The following is a 16,694-nucleotide window of genomic DNA, read 5'->3' on the forward strand; positions in this document are numbered from 1 at the left end:
GGTCTATCTCCTTGCGATTAACCGTAACGGGAAAATACTGTTGCTTCTTACTAGCCGAGTGTTTTGAGAGCCATTTATGAATTTTATATCGAACGTGGTAGGAGTAGTGGAGTATAATGTATTCGCGGTTAGAGATTAAACAATCGATAGAAACGAAATATCTGCATGTTTTTGTATATATAATAGTGTTCTTTCTTAAAGGATTTCTATAGACCAAGTCAGAGAATATTTAAAAATGGGCAGAGATATTGATTCGTATGAAAAAGAGTGGGGTTTTCCTAACCTACCACCGCTCAAATAAACAGGCTTTGTTTACTTTGACAACAGTTCAGTTATGTCTTGGAAGTTATCAAGTAGCTCGATTGTGTCATTTGTTAGAATTAGACTAGAGGCTCTGAGACATCAGCTTTACGAGTTCGTGTGGATGACAAAGAAACCTGCCTGAGTGTTTTAGTTGTGTTCTAATGTGAAGCCCGTTCCTCTTAATAAAGTTGTAAAAATGTTCTGTAGTCCTATTATGATAACATTATTTGAAAAAAAGGGAAGAGGATTTTGACGGACATGCACGCTTACCACATGGTATGACGGCACTACGTCAACACGAGCAGAGCACCTATAGCCCGTAACCTATAAGTTGCGTGCATGACCATTGTCTAATTGCCGCTATGGCTGTGCACACATTTGTAAAGAGTACCGGCTGGGTATTCCTTGCAGGAGGCTGGAACGCCTCGCTACATACAGCCAAACAAGTTAGAAAATACTCTGGGCATTTCGTGAAACTACATAATTTATTATCTAAGTATCTCTCAAACTCAATAGGAGCAGTTATATATATATATATATATATATATATATATATATATATATATATAGAGAGAGAGAGAGAGAGAGAGAGAGGAGCCGTATAGGCGTCAAAAACTCTTTTCTATAACGTGCAGTATACTTAATGCGATTGATTTCATGTACAAATCCCAACTAACTGATAGTTCACGCTTCTCTCGACTAGAAAAAGTTAGTAACAGCTATGGGTGACTGGGAACTAGCACTTTGGAATAACTTCGGAACTGAGAATCTATTTTATGTAGTTAGTTAGGCTTGAATACTACTTATGTAATAATTTCTATAACCACTATAACGTTACTAGTCAATACTTTGATAATCGTCTTTTAACCTGCATATTAAACAGCGCACTAACTTAAGAGCAGCAGTCTAGGCTTCTTTCTTCTGAATGGTGAAGATCGTAAGAGAAGTCCAACGAGATGGAAGATCATTACTGGTATGATGTTTTTATTATTAGTTCTGTTTGTATTATCGTTAAACGGTCCACATATTGTAGATTAATAGTCAGCTGCGTTCACGAATATATTGCGTTTATTATTGTAGAAGGTACGCATGTAGGTAGTTCATGCTTCAGGCCCTAGCTGGAACTTCATTTTGGATGCGTGTAGAGTGGTAGCTCGAAGAATCTCCAACAGCTTAAAAAATCTAAGCATAGAAAGTTGTTTATTTACTTAGATTCTGTTTCATAAAACATTGTTGAAATAGAGAACTATTAAGCGGGTCTTGCAGTTGGATCCCTATGGTCTAATTGTAGAACATCTCCATCTATGAAACGCAGAACTAGATAGATGCTAGATATCCGCAGCCGCATTTCCTCTATGCACTAAACAGACGCTACAAGTTCTAGATATTGCCTAAAAATGACGGCTGAAAGGTTTACAACTGGTTACGCATTTGATAGAAATACATCCGTTGTACTGAACCTCATTTGCTCGCAAAGTGTAAGGTCTACATTATAGAAGATCATAGGTTGGATGAAGTAACTTTGCTCATGTAATCAATACAGCTTTTATTTGCTTAACTGTGGCGAAGTAACGTTCTTTATCCTGATTAAACTTGTTCAGAAGTCTGTTCAGCCGTGATCGTTAGGCCTGGCTAATGAAACTAGACTCTTCGGTCTTTAGTACCATCTCAGCCACTATCACGCCTCCGAATAAGCCCTGATGATTAGAAAAAGCGATGAAAACCTACTTACCCCAAAAGGGCACCCTAAAAAAACGTACCATTTCTTTGCAACATAGTCATTAATTATAATTCTTTTGAAAATGCTGAAAAGTGCGCTGTCATATTGTACCACTCTACATAGGTTTTGACGCCTTTCATGAAACCGAAATGCGGATTTTTCCCACAATTCTGATCGATTACGCCCGGACACGTCAGACTGTTCGCAACACCCACCAATTCGGAAAGCCGGCGCTCTTTGTTGGCTACGAAAGAGTGCTGTACTTAGGTAACAAGCTCAACATAGCTTGCTGAAATAATTCAATATACTTTCAAAATAGAGATCTTCAAGCGGCTATATTAACCAAAATAGGATCCTTGTAAAAACTGTTTGATTTCCTATGCACTTACCTCAGTTGTCCAGCACTGCAATGAATGGAAGTGAGTCTCTTCAAGGTTCATTCGGTCAGTAATTTTTTATAATCTTCTTTCTATGATTTCATGTAATCGGGATGGCTGAAACAGATTACGCTTTCTTCTCATTCTTAATATCTTCACATCAAAGTACAAAAGCTGTATTCTTTGAACGTTTGTAAACTGGCATGGCTGCACAGGCAGGAACTGCGTACCTTTATCTGTAGTAAAAAAATTCATTGATACGCTAAGTGTCGTAGTTAGTTTGATGTCGGAATACTGCATTATCAGCCGGTTCGTATTACGTACGTTTCATTGCCGTAGGCAACAACGTATATAAACATAGAGTATGAAGCGACGCTTTACTTCGATAATGAGATGCATCAATTGAATGTAAAATAATATAGTTAATTGAGAAGATTTCTAAAGGAATAGGCCAGGGTCTGCCAACGACACATACATGAGATTTTTTTTATGAAGAATTAAATTGCGTTGGGCGACTTCGTGTACCACATTGTGGGGTAGATCAGCCTTGGTGTCAGCACAATTTTTCGATGACTCAAGCTGAAGTCGAAGGGTATGACTCTTTTACTGATGCCGCTGTTGTGGTAACTGTATTAACTGTTAATGGCTAAATGGTGTTTATGAGGATCGGGTGGATACAAAATGGCTGGATTCAAGAGGCCTGCCGGTTGCGTTACGTGTTAGAGGACCCGCTTTAGTCTCTAAGGCTTTGTTGACGGTATTGAGCAATGTAAATGATGGCCACTAAAAGATCACTTACGGGATCGTGCTAGAGAGCACGCTCTCCATATTTAGGCTGGCTTTCTTTATGAAATTGGTCAGAGAGGCCATGGAGGTATTATTTATCACGGGTTGTACGTGTTGTTATGGCGAGCGGATACAGCGACGCAGTGCCTTACTTCGCCCAAACGATACTTCGAAGAGGATACTGCGGATCTTAGATACTTAGGTATTCCTCTTAAGCGATTAGTTTTGTCTGTCATGCTTTTTTCTTTCTTTCATTTGATGCTAGATATCTTAGTGTAAAGACACGAGCTCACCTCGAAATCCATCGAATAGCCCACAGCAGATTACTCATTTTCTTCTCAGCATTTTCCAGCGCGTTTGCTGCACTCTTTCCTCCGCTCTGTCCGCTCTGTCTGTCTGGTGGTGTCGTTGTGTCGCCGCTGCGATTGCTGATGATTTTGTGACGCGGGCAAACGGAGAAGAAAGGAGGCCCGACGGAGCGCGCGAATAAAACACGCTTCACAGTCAGTGAATGACCAGATATTGTCTTCAAGACTTCCACTTGAGACTGACCGAATTCAGGCAGGAACTTTCGAAACAAACTTAAGGTAAGCAATTTAAATAGCAGATACAAAGAAATGACAATGAAACACGCGTGTGAACCTTTTCATGTAGCCCTTATCACCTGCATGCAATAATAGCTACATTCCCAAGCTACCAATATGATCCACTAGAGAATGATTATTTGAAAAAAATAACGGCTCTATACGACGTTGAATTGTTCTATCATTTTTTAAAAACAAACAACTGAAATAACAGTACGTCGAAATAGAGAAGCAGATCTAAACGTAATACTAATAGTGAATGTTCAAAATGGCATCTATGCCAACAATAACACATTAGTTTCAAAATAATATGTAACATTGACAGTTCTTGAGATAATTGTTTTCCATCCATTTATAGAGCTGGACGAAAGCATTTATTTATATCGAATAAAGTGAACCCTAAGGAGGGCATACGCTCGAATACGTAGCGTCTAAATACTTCTCAAGGAAGCAAAGAAAATACCAGAAGACGAACGATTTTCCCTACCAATGCTGCTATAAATAGGGCAGGGATGATCAAATTAATATTCTATTAGTGTATATCTGGATCTACATATCATTCTTAACCTGAACGCATCGTGCACATTCTAGATGACATTGTTGAAGATAGGCTACCAGTTGCTGCGGTCGGCTGTCCGAAAACAGAGAATTTCGCCGTTCCGGAACGTTGTTGCCACTCAGATGTCGCCAGACGACGCTGTCAATACGAGCGCTGAAGTCGACGAGGAACTCGTGCCGGCGCCACAGATTTCGCGTGTTGACCGCATTAACGATACAACCATTTGCGTCAGCTTCTCCGATGATACCCACTGTAACTTCAGCACTGTCTGGGTACGCTGTTTGATTTCTGATAGAGATTTTTTTATGAAATTCAAAGTATAAATCTTCTATTCAAGTGTCTAGTCACATGTACGATAATTTCGTCTGGAAGAGTTCGGTTGCAATTCATACAAGTATGTTAGATAATATTATGTCATAATCAGTCGTGTAACGTAAGCGGAAGATAGGGCTAAACGTCATGGAGCAGTATTTTATTGTAGCCTAGTGCGAAATATTTAAAAGAGCCCTTAAATGGATACTCCGATAAAATTTTGTCTAAGCATCGATATCTAACATTGAAATGTTACGGTTATGTCAGAGATCAGTCTTGTTTCAGTTAGCTGTGTGCTTCATAGCTTACGATTGATTATCGCCAGTACGCATGCGCCGTTTACAGCGCCTTCTGTCATGTTTTTCTAAATTTTTTAATAGGCAATTGTGACTATTACGCCGAAAGATTAGCGCTGTTATATCAGTTGTTCGTGCACAAGCATATAATTTTGGCGGGAAAAAACTAAAGGGATAACTCTCCCGCCACGGGCTAACTGCTTTCTACCGGTTGCTGGAGATATCTTCTTGCAGTCGAGTCACTTTCATGTCATGAACAAAGCATCACAAATAACATACGCTTTCGAACACCAATGGGCCCGATTGGATTGAAAGCCGGTCGAATTCGACTACAGCATCTTTACATCTATGATTCAGCCCAGCTGGGCTTCTGTGGCGTACAAGCTGACGTCGCCGATAAACAAAGGCTATTGCCGTCTGTTTGCCTTACTGTCTATCGCTTAACTGCGTAGTTTCACCCGAAACGGTGTCAAAAGTAGAGTGCGCTCCCCTATGATTCTTCTGAGATCGAGAACAGTGGTTACTCGGATGTATTTTTGGACTTTGGCTAAAGTAGTATCACTATTGCAAAATTCAGCTAAAGTCACGAACAAGCTTTCCTGAAAGATCAGTCTCTTATGTTAGAAACATTTATTTTTCCTTTAGCTCTTAACAACTCCGTGTTGCTATATCGGCCTGTCACTTCTTTTAGATAGTTTCTGTTCATGAAAATGGACATTAGTAGTTTAAGGGGACATCACTAATTTTTCAACGCATGTATTTCAATTCAAGCGACATTGTACTAACCCGAAGCCGTTTGCACGCTCGGCCTTTTTCTATTACTGTAAAACCTAAAGCAAGTCCTATGTTGAAATGCACCAACTCTCGCCAGTACATCGAGAAGCTCTAAATTATATTTCTAGCTTTAATATAACGTTGGTACGTAAACGTAAACGTAGTTGGTAACGTCGTTACATAAAATTGACGCGTTCATACGTGCTGTGTAAAAGTTGCGGTAATAGCTTCTACATAACAAATATAGCACATTTGTTCTTTCTCAGAGTCGAAACATTGCATATTAATATTAATTTAGGGCACGAACGAACATAATCAAAAATCGAAACTCCTTATTTTGTAGCCTTCTATCCCTATTCCAGTATGATGGGTTCCAGCTATCTCCCTAGCTGATCTAGTCTAGATCTGCCCCCTTCCTATTACCCAACAGCGTGTGATTGCCGTAGAAGTCGCTCGAAAAGGTTGTCCATTATCTCGATAGCAAGGTATGATACATCTGATACTTGAGGAACTGTTTGCAATTGGAGAAGCCATTACATAGCACGGCGGCAGAACACAAGCCACGGACAGGCTTGCGATGCACGACATATTACTGTGGCGTACCGAAGTCCCTTGTAATAGTTTTCTCTATACGGCATATACACTCTCGATATACGATAACCGTATACAGGCCTAGAGGCGAACGGTTTGCTATAAGCCTGCAACTATAGAGCAGCTAGCCTTCTAGCAACGTTTCGTGATAGTTCCCTTGGCAATTAGGTAAATGGTTAAGCCAGCGATTGTTTACTACCACCACCACCACCACTTCCTATTGTCTTTGAGGCTTAATCAATCAGTAAACACTTTGGAAGGTGTCGGAATAATATGGAGCTCTGAACTCAAATAAATACGAGCGGTTGAGGACCATCCAGCCTTAAAGTATAACGTAGGTCACCTGGCTATAGATCGGTTAAATATTTATAATTCAGTGCGTGAACAGGTCCACACGAAAACGATGGCTGTTAGTGCGAAAAGTGTAACGCTCAAATGTAAGCGCATGAATAGATCTCGGCGGCTGTTCGAGCAGCAAAGAGGCCTTACCTATACACTAAGCAACCCAATGAAAACATGCAATTCTATATACAGACATTTTCACATATTTTGTATACCTTTTGAGGTTAGGGGCATGTGGTGGGTTGCCACGCGCGCTATCTTATTCTACATAGAGATGCCCTGTCATCTGAACTGGTGGAGCTGTCTTCAGTGTGCGCAACGAATAGTCAAGGCGGAGAAGATTATAGCAAAGAACTAGCTTACGAACGGAAATTTTACTAATACCCAGAGTAACCACTGATTTGGTATGTCAGCACTGTATTTGTTGGTGAAATGTGCTTGCATTAAAAAAGGGAAATTAGAGTCATACTGACGGAAGTGTGAATGAACCGCTGTTGTACTCGATTCTTTCCAGTTACGCGACTCGTGTCGCTGCCCTGTATGCGTTCACCCGCTTACACAGGGCCGCAAGATAGACTGCACCCATTTTAGTCCGAAAATTCGTCCCTTATCATGGGCTTTGCGGGATTCTGGAGTTTTAGAAATCAGCTGGCCACAAGATGAGACTGGAAAACACACGGGCATGCTAAAAGGTGCTTCTATTAAGGAACGACAAAAACCACACGTGTCGGTTTTTTCTTCAGAATGGTAGGTGATTTTTTAATCAATTTATTCAGATTTGCTCGTGAACGCTAAGCGTAATTCTTATTCATAGTCAAATATGCGCAGAATCCATTTGTGCGCAGTTATTAATCTGCTACTGCTGCAGTTCTATTCAAATAAGCAATATATTATAGCTTTCTAAGCGATTGGGCGTCTTTGATTACCATGGTTCTTTTTTACGTTTCCTACGGAGCGATATTTCTGGCTGCCATTTATCCAGTAATTTAGTCTGCTATAATCTGAATGACTTTATAGCTCCTATATTACTATTTGATTATTTTGACTTTAGCGCACATCGGCTAAATGCGTCAGTAGCGCCACTTCTTCCGCCAGGGATACCCTAATGACTCCACAATTTCCTCGATTATAGCTTTATCGCTTGCGACAAATGCGTGTTTACGTTCCGGCTAGCGCCGATAGAGGCGCCACCCTCACTGGACAAGCACTAGTAGTGGTGGAACGTGTTGCGTAGAGTCCATAAGGGTTGTAAACGAGATTGTTTGCAAAAGCACCGCATCCACGTTGTAATGAAGAATGGATAATGGAGCCTTTCCACAAGTCTAATTATTGGCTCCGCGCTTTTCTAATGGGACAAATAATATCACGTTGACATGGCTCTAGCGGACAGAGTTCTAGAAACGTCTATCAAAGCAATGGTAAGCGAAGTTAGGCGTGGCACGAATTTCAGCTCCTCTTTAGTGCTACCTCTACATCGGTCCAGTGAGAATCTTTAGCATGGGTGGTGGATTATGGATGCTGTTTCTGATTGATAACACAAATATTTATGATGATTAGTGATGGAGATGTTCTGTGCGTAATCATTTCTCTTTCTGTATGGTGAGACCCACTCCGAGATTAAATGGGTTTTAACTAGATGCTAAAAAAATCCTCTCTTTATGGCTTACCACCAGAGGAAACTATCCAATTCACAAGTATTATCTCAATTAGAAAGTATGTGCAGACATCGATTGTACGCGATCACTTGTAAAGTCTTGGAATTAGTTAGCCTTTCATCAGGTTAACTATTATTAAATTACAAATGGCTTTCAACGTTAGCTTTCAAGTGTTACATCCTTTCCGGCAGCTGAGGCCACTCAAGTTATCGAGTAAAGGGTATTATAGTTAGTTTCCGGCTGCGCCGTTTTCGCACACTCCTTCTCGGCTGCGATCCTTTTGGCACACGCAGAGACCTGCTCTTCCACTCTGCCTGTTTTTCCCCTTCTCGTTTTTGTATTTCACGCGCACATGTACGTGCGCAAAAGGCGTGCCACGAGTGCACGCAAAAATCGATTCGAAGTCACCCACTGTTAGCAGCACAGCTCGGTCGCTTCGTTTGAAAAAGAGGGTCGCCGTTTATCTTTCAAAATTTTCTATATGGCATAAGCATATCGTACGGTTATATGCAATATATAAGCGACACTTGACGCGGTATAGATTAACGAATTTATGTGATACTTGAGCATTGTTGGGCGTTCATAAAAACAAAGAGAAACGACGGAGGCAGTACCAAGTCGCGGATGTTCAACACCGTTGGACAGGGGCAAAGCTAAGACTGTTGTGTGGACTCCATGAAGTAATACTCGAAGACCAAGTTGTGTCTCCGCTCATTATTATTTCACCGTGGCCCTTACGATAACGGTTGATATGCACCTCTATGACGTAAATTTACCCGGAGCTATCCAAGAAAAGACAACTGGAAAAGCTGACCAGATGGCTATTCTCGCCCTACAACCTATTACATATTTCCACCGTTGCCTAACATGTTCACTGTTTATTAGTAATTTATTTCGTTCAATCCCGGATTGATGTGTTTAAACAGTTCAAGAATATTTCGTTCCATCACACATTTGTGTATTACTATTATATACTATAATATAGTTCAGGATAATCGGTAATAAATTGTATTAGCTAAGGTGGATAAAGCTGACAATTTGGTCTGCTTCTGAGACCACTGGGTTGCGGGTTAATTAATACTTTGAAATGACCATTTCGATACTTCGCAGGTTGTACCAATTTCGGCCTCTGTTCGAACGCTCAACGTCGGCAATTTCAGATGCCGTGCAAATTGAGGATGAAACATACTCTCCGCGCACCTCGGTCATCTTGTGGAACGCCGACGAGTTTGAAGAGGATCCACCTGAAGTGCCATACCGTGATTTCCTGTCCGAGAGGTCAGCTCTCAAGCAGGTCTTAAAAAATGTCGCTAAATTCGGACTTTGCGTCATCAAAGGTAAGCACTATGCGGCGTAAGCTTGACAATATTTTTGAAATTTACTTCTCTTGCTTTTATTTATTGTTTTCGTAAGTCATATTTACAAATCGAGAATGGACCGGAATGTTTCTATAAGCGTTTAAATGTCTCAAGAAAACAACTCGCTGATAGTTGACTTCAAACTGAAACAGCAATCAAAAGAACTTTGTTTGTTAAACGTAACTGAAAAGTGGCTGATATCAGTAATTTCGACAGTTTGAAAAGAATCATTTCGGTATTAAAATTCGAAGTGTTTCCACCATGTAGCATGCCTTTCAGAAGCTTTGGGCATCTTAAAATATATTGAAACACTTAAAATTCTGTAGATGGCCAGCTCTATAATTTACCGCTTTCACCTAATTAGGGTCTACCGTGTGTATTTATTTATAGGTGTGCCAGCAGAGGAAAATGAAATTGCTCGGGTGGCTAGACGCATGGGTTTTATCCGTGAGATCGGCTGCGGACAAACGTTCCATATAGGGCGGCCCTCGGAGCGTCATTCGGGTAACATGGAAACAACTAACAATCTTAATAGTAAGGCCTACCGCGAATGGTCGCCTGGGATTCAGTTGCTACACTGCATTCGTAATGATCGGCCTACACTATCCAGTGATCTTGACTGTATGGCAAAACACGAGTTCATTGACGGCTTCGCCGCTGCCCAGTGGTTAAGATATCAAGAGCCGAACGCGTTTACCGTCCTCACTCACACTCCTGTGACGTTCAGTTTTCTCGATGTTGAACGTGACGTAAGTAGCAACTCCACCGCACTCTTTCATTTTCTTATCGCTATAAAGAACGTTGTTCAAACAGCTCTATTACGCTTAACGCCAACATATTCGCCTGATAGGAGCGTATATTGAATTAAAGATTTTACATATGTTTGTCCATGTTATTGCTTCGCCTAAATCAGTCCCTTTATCACTTTCAGTCGGTGAGAGAAATCGCATATAAAAAAAGTGCAACCTTTCATTTGTCAGAATCGTATAGCCGTTTTGACGTACACACGTTAAGACTATCGCCGACTTCGTGGTCGGTTCGCATGTTGTTTGTACGCTGTTCAAGTGAGCGATATATTCGTCATAGATGATAGGCCTGTGTCAAATGTTTGTCCACAATAGCCCATTAGATAGAATGGCAACAAATGCTCTTGTAGCGCCTGCTGCAGGTTCACTGACCCTGTATCAACGTGACACGAGCAGCACGAGTGCCCTGCTCTGCTTTACCGGATCAGCAGCGACTCGTAAACAATTTCTATATGTGTGACGGTGCAACTGTCCTCCTCGCAGTCATACAGCATCTTGCCTTAACTGATTCGAAACGTCATGCAATCTTGTGCTGTGGCTGGCCTTTTCTATTAGCCTTCTTTATTACCATAAGCCTACCGAAGACGCCATTGGTTTATTAAGCAGACATCGAAGCGTGCGTCACGAAAGGTGTCTTATGCGCAACTTTACAGAGATCCACGCACGCACATAAATGTAATCTTGTGAAAATGATAGATAGAGAGTGGGCGACGCTGTGCTGAAATCTTACTGGAACGTGAGTTTTGCTATTTTTCAGAGGTGGCACCGTGAGACAAATCCGATCATTACTTTAGATTCACGTGGTCATATCAGAGAAGTGCATTATAGCACTCTGTCGATGAGACCGCCGCTGCTGCCGACTACACAGATGCACGACTTCTACAACGCGTTTCGTCTGTTCTCCAAACGTTTGCAAGACCAGAAGCTGGTCTTCGACCTGCAAATGCAGCCTGGGGATCTCGTGATTTTTAACAACAGACGGGTTATCGAGCGAGGCACCAACGAGATGGATACATCGAGCAACGTCTTTTTTAAGGGATGCTACATGGATGTTGGCGAGGTTTTAGCTCTCTATGAAAAAATCAAAAAGGATGACGCTATTGATGAAAAATAGACCGTAGAACTTGCCGAAAATTTATGACTGGACGTTTAAAGTGACATATTTGCATCAAAAATGCTGCTAATCAGTCCCAGATGAACCTCATTCCTTCGGCGGCTACCTATGCCGCGAGTACTTTCTTGCAACTATTTGCTACAAATTTAGAACATGGTTTTATAGAAAGGAATGCATAGTTTATCCTCCTGGCATCAACGATCCTTGTGGCACTACATATTATGATATCCATGATGTCATGCCATGTAAATATGTAAATATATTCTAAGACAATGCTGTGACGTATTGGGTGGTATGCGTCCATTTACTACGTATACGATTTGTGCCCGAGGTGAGTTAGAGTTCTATCGCTAACGGGAAAATAAAACATACACGCTTTGTACTCTACCTAGTGAAGAGATTCTCCGTGTTCTGACCTGTCTTCTTTCTAACTAAATTGGGTTTATGGTAATTTGCTATTATTACTTACTATGCTTTTACAGGTACTCTTCAAAGTAATCTTTTGTACCTGTTTTATATAATGATGAACTCACGATGTTAGCGTGCTGTATAAAGAAAACAGTTGAGGAGTCTAAACAAAGGTGACGAAAGATGGCATTGCGGTTGCCTACTAAGTACAAGTCATTCATTTTATATTATGCTGCTTATGCACCTTTCGGTCAGAAACGTCCAGAACTGTCCTTTTTGTTTGTTTGCACTTAACAGTAGTAGGTATGCATCCTATGCGAACAAATCCTCGGAATCACCTATTTTTAGGTGCAGCACTAAGAACTTGGCCCCATTAGGAATAAAACCAATGTTCTACTATACATAGCAACCATAAAATCAGCTCTTAGCTTATCCAATAACAATCCCTTATCTTTCTTAACTTCCTATCTGTATTTTATTTCGTATTTTCCTGATCATTAATATCTGGTAATAATTTGTTCCAACTTTGACATTTGAATCACCGTGGCAGCATGCTTGTTAATTATAGTTTCCGTAGCTGCGCATTTAAAAAGGTGCGCATTAGCTACTCAGATGACGCCGCTTCCCCGGAATTATCATTAGAGATTACGTCAAGCGTCTGCCGTCCCGTCATTAAGTAGTATGCTTCTAATATATAACAGCTGTTGGTGTCCATAGACAGATACTTCGTTGTATCCTCACAGGTTTGATTCTATGGATTACCTAACTGTCTCAAATCTCAGGGCAACTCCACCATTTTTCCCGCGATCTATTGCACTGATTAAGTAGTATTATGCGGAGACGGTTGTCGAGATTGCTGAATACACGTCTAGCTCAAATATATTAACATCGGTTTAGAGCTTGATAAAGTGACGTCTGAACTAAAAGAGTGATATGTCATAGTTTTTAGCGTCGATGGAACTGATGTGCTCCTCATTTGAGATAGTCAAATACATGGTATCGCAAATAGAATGTGAAGCTAAGACTCTCTGAATGAATATTGGGTTCGGGTCTTTGAAAGTACTCATTTTAAGCTTCATATCTACAACCTACTTTGTATGATTTGATACAGATTTAGAAACCTTAGCAAAATCCTAGGTTTATTGATTTGCACGAAGATGTTCCAAGTTTTCCCCTTACCATCCAACTTATGCGGATAAAGTACCTAGAGTTTGTCATTGGATGTACGGAATGAATAGGAAGAAAGGAAGATGCATAACGTCAGCTAGACGCGCTGAGAGAACATTAGCCCCGAACCTGGGTAGGTCACATAAAAATATTTTAATCATTTTCATTCATATTTGTCATTAACTGGATAATAAAATCTGAATTAGAACCATCTAACAGTGGCATAGTGAATTTCACTAAACAAACCCTTGAGCTAAGCTTAGAACATCTTGCAGATCTACTACATCTTGCAGACCTACTATTGTTGTGCTTCTAGATCAGGTATAATACAATGATACAATGGTTTTGACGGTACATATCAATATATTTGTATAAAGATACAAAAAGGATCCACAGCAACGACAATATATATGCATTTGTATTACAAGATATGATCAGTCATTTTTGTACCCCTTAAGTTGTAATATTTATAGGCTTAGAGAAAGTTCAAAAGGATTAAAAATTCGCGATATAGTAACGCATTCTTCGGTAGCCTCAATAAGCCAGGCTCCCGAGGGGGCACCACGAGGCAGCAGCCTGTAAAGTACATATCACAGTTCTTTCCACATTTACTACAGATACGTTCCTCGCTAGGTTTATGGAAGCGCCCGTCCGTATATAATTTTCAGTGGAGTCCGTGAATCCCGAAACGAGTGACTACATGTAGTATGTCTGCTCCGTTTTTGTCTAGTTATTATCCCTAATCGCGCCCGTTCTGAAAAATTCACCGTCTGTTTCGGCGAACATCTGCTCCCACTTGCTGAGACACACGAAGGTTCCAGAATACAGAATGCGATATCCTAGAAAAGTGACAGGGTGCTAATTAGAGGTAATCCAGTCGGTTTCTTACCGTACGATGAAGACCCAAAGGATGATCCAAAAAGAAAGCTTTCGCTCAGTTAAGTAGTTCGACATTTCCTATTGTAAGGTCCTCCCAAATTAGATTTACTTTACGAAGTGCTGTTATGAGGAAAAGGCAACTGGGTACCTTGATCTCACACCATGCAGTCAGCGTTTTTCCGTAATGTGCGAGGTAAAGCTGTGACAATCAAAAAAGATGCGCAGCCCAAGATACAGAAACCTGTTAACGTATCGAAGGAGGGATCCAGCAAAAGAGTGTTTTGTCAGCGTCGTGGCCCTTCCCCTTTTTGATCTTTACAGACTTTGTCTTACATTGGTCCATTTCAGTCTTTTTACTGCCATCTGAAACCCAGTCAGCGACTGCTGCACTTGAAATCTATTAAGTTTGTAAATTGCCAGATTATTCGCGCGAAGGGTAACTTCAACCAGATTCTTTCTATTTTGTCAAGAAGACGTTCAAGTAAGACCGAGAACACAGAGAGCCTCAGACTATGACCTAGGGCCAGGGCACTCCTTTGGAACGGAAAAGGGGCGTAGTTCCAGCATTCCGTCATCAATACTCACATTGTTTTCTAGTAAGATTGCAGCCAGCAGAGCTAGCGCATTTTATGGTGCGACCAGGTTCGTCAAGGTACGCAGGACCGATTTCCTATACATGTATGAAATGCTCGACATATTGTTGAGTGCTTTTTTGATGTCGATCATGAAGACGCCGCATGCTGTCTCCGTTAAGCGCTATTCCCTTCTTCCTTTGTTGATATAGGTTTCCTATTCTCTAAAAAGGCGAGCAGTTTCTTGATCATTAAACCGGCAAGAAGTCTATAGCATATGGTCTTCTTAGCGTCTTTGCACCACGTCGATGGTATAGCAGAATATCTCTCCATAAAGCCGGCAAAATGCGAGCACGTAATTAGCCCTTAAGGGAAGCAGTCCAGCGAAACTAGAGCGAGAGCACTCAGAGCCCCCTGCCTCGTTCCTCTGCAGATTTTCCAGGGCTTGCAAAACGTTTAGCATGGTAAAAATTTGCTCGAGCAGACTGTGCTCTGTCGTGAATTTCTCATTACCGCTCGCAGAGAACAATGAGCCCATTTAAGATTTATCACTCATCGAAAACACACTAGCAGAGTGATTCATTAGTGCAATTGAGCTTATTGGACATGTGGTCGATCCACGGTGTGTTAGCAGTTCGTATGGCTGCCGCTATGCTTTTGCTATTTGTCGACTTTTCGATATCTTTATCGTATGACGTGTATTATTTGGCAGATACTTGGCGCCTCTTCCATAGGATGAACTGCAGCCTCTATATTTTGAGCTTTATTTCCGGCATCGCCTTAAGATACTCCATCAGACGGCTGGTTCCCAACACGAAACGATGTCTGTCTATGTCAGGTTCGACCCTAGACCACAACGTGTCCTTAAGATTAGCAGGCAAATACGTTACCCATTAAGCTCTAACGGAAACGGTTATGGCGTGCATATTTGGTAGCAGTCTGTGTTCGTGGCTCATCAATTAACGCGACGAAGATCATCGAACCAGGGTTTGTTTTTTAGACGGATGACAGGATGATTTCGATGAGGTGTTGCACGTAGCTCTTCATGGTGATGACACAGGGTATTGGGATGACTACGTGTGCTCGGTCTGAAAATTCCCAACATCCAGACAACTTGGCGGGGGAAAGTCTTTGGAGGTCCAAGATGTTCCCACCGACATCTTGGAGCGATCGGAATGAGTATTTGTATACACATCCGCCCTCATTCGGCGAGTCATTTCTTCTAGTGAAGCGAATTTTTTCTCAGGTAATCTTCGTTGTAAACACATCAATAAGCAATCCTTCGGCGTGTTCCTCAAATGGGCATGGAACTTGCGTTAATTATTCAGCGACTATAGCCTATAAGCTTGTCTCTGAGCGCTGATATGCCATTTGAGACAGTCCGGCTTAAACGAGCTTTAAAGCTAGCTATGATAAAGAAGAAGATAGAGGGTAGCGATAGAGCTTCAGGGCGTAAAAACAGAAGAGACTAAATGGGCACGTTGCCCAGGCTTCCGTCAGCAGGAGGATATCGATATCTGATAAGCTGTCAGCTTAAGAAGCGCTAACGTTGTAGCATTCTTGCAGTTTTATCAAATAATTCTTAGTGTCTTGTGGAAGACGCGCCCCGTCAACTACTCTGGGATCAACTTCTGGCTGGACGTGAGCCGCCGCATTTGAGGCCACCGCTGGTAAGACTTAATTCACAAAATCCCCGCTAGTTGGCGGTAGTGGTAAAAGAAGATACCTGTTCCAACCCGTTGATGTAACGGTGGGTACTTTATGTTGGCGATCCGTTCGATCGCCTCACTATCGGTCGCTGCTTGTACTGCTGGAAGTTTTGTCTCCGTATTTCCATAAGCCACCGGTGATTCTGATATGCTGCTGTTCTTCTGAGTACTTATTTGCTTTACCTCTTTTCTGTAAAATACAACCCGAGATTACTTAAGAACGGACCTTTATTTATTACATACGCCAACAAAATTCTGAAGTGTGTACAAATTAATGTCTTTCAACCGCGAGAGGATTGAGTGCTTCTTGAGCAAATTTCGAAGGCTAGAAAACCATATGAAAAAAAAAATACTGATAACAGTTGGTCTTGATTATTCGAAA

The 16,694-nt window shown here is 41.3% G+C and overlaps 2 protein-coding genes and 1 long non-coding RNA gene across 3 annotated transcripts; 1 reads left to right on the top strand and 2 right to left on the bottom strand.

The window, feature by feature from the left end:
• Positions 1–1,260: 1,260 nt before the first annotated feature.
• Positions 1,261–4,122, bottom strand: LOC111259379 (uncharacterized). Its single transcript, XM_086967977.1, has 4 exons — positions 4,088–4,122; positions 3,480–3,767; positions 2,413–2,636; positions 1,261–1,485 (listed from the first exon to the last, which is right to left on the bottom strand). The coding sequence occupies exons 1-3, from the start codon at positions 4,120–4,122 to the stop codon at positions 2,633–2,635; spliced, it is 327 nt and encodes a 108-aa protein (XP_086824103.1). The 3' UTR covers positions 1,261–1,485; positions 2,413–2,632.
• Positions 3,683–11,977, top strand: LOC111259346 (uncharacterized). The gene is made up of 6 exons (XM_022831305.2): positions 3,683–3,773; positions 4,362–4,601; positions 7,159–7,391; positions 9,410–9,636; positions 10,048–10,406; positions 11,221–11,977. Exons 2-6 carry the CDS (start codon positions 4,362–4,364, stop codon positions 11,575–11,577), a joined length of 1,416 nt encoding a protein of 471 aa, XP_022687040.1. The 5' UTR covers positions 3,683–3,773; the 3' UTR covers positions 11,578–11,977.
• A 1,518-nt stretch (positions 11,978–13,495) lies between these two features.
• On the bottom strand, positions 13,496–16,323 carry LOC111259390 (uncharacterized). The gene is made up of 2 exons (XR_002679617.2): positions 14,617–16,323; positions 13,496–13,991 (listed from the first exon to the last, which is right to left on the bottom strand). It is a non-coding gene; the product is annotated as an uncharacterized LOC111259390 (long non-coding RNA).
• Positions 16,324–16,694: the final 371 nt, after the last annotated feature.

The sequence above is a fragment of the Varroa jacobsoni genome, unplaced genomic scaffold (assembly GCF_002532875.2).
Source record: "Varroa jacobsoni isolate VJ856 unplaced genomic scaffold, vjacob_1.0 scaffold_33, whole genome shotgun sequence".
Taxonomy (NCBI): Eukaryota; Metazoa; Arthropoda; class Arachnida; order Mesostigmata; family Varroidae; genus Varroa; species Varroa jacobsoni.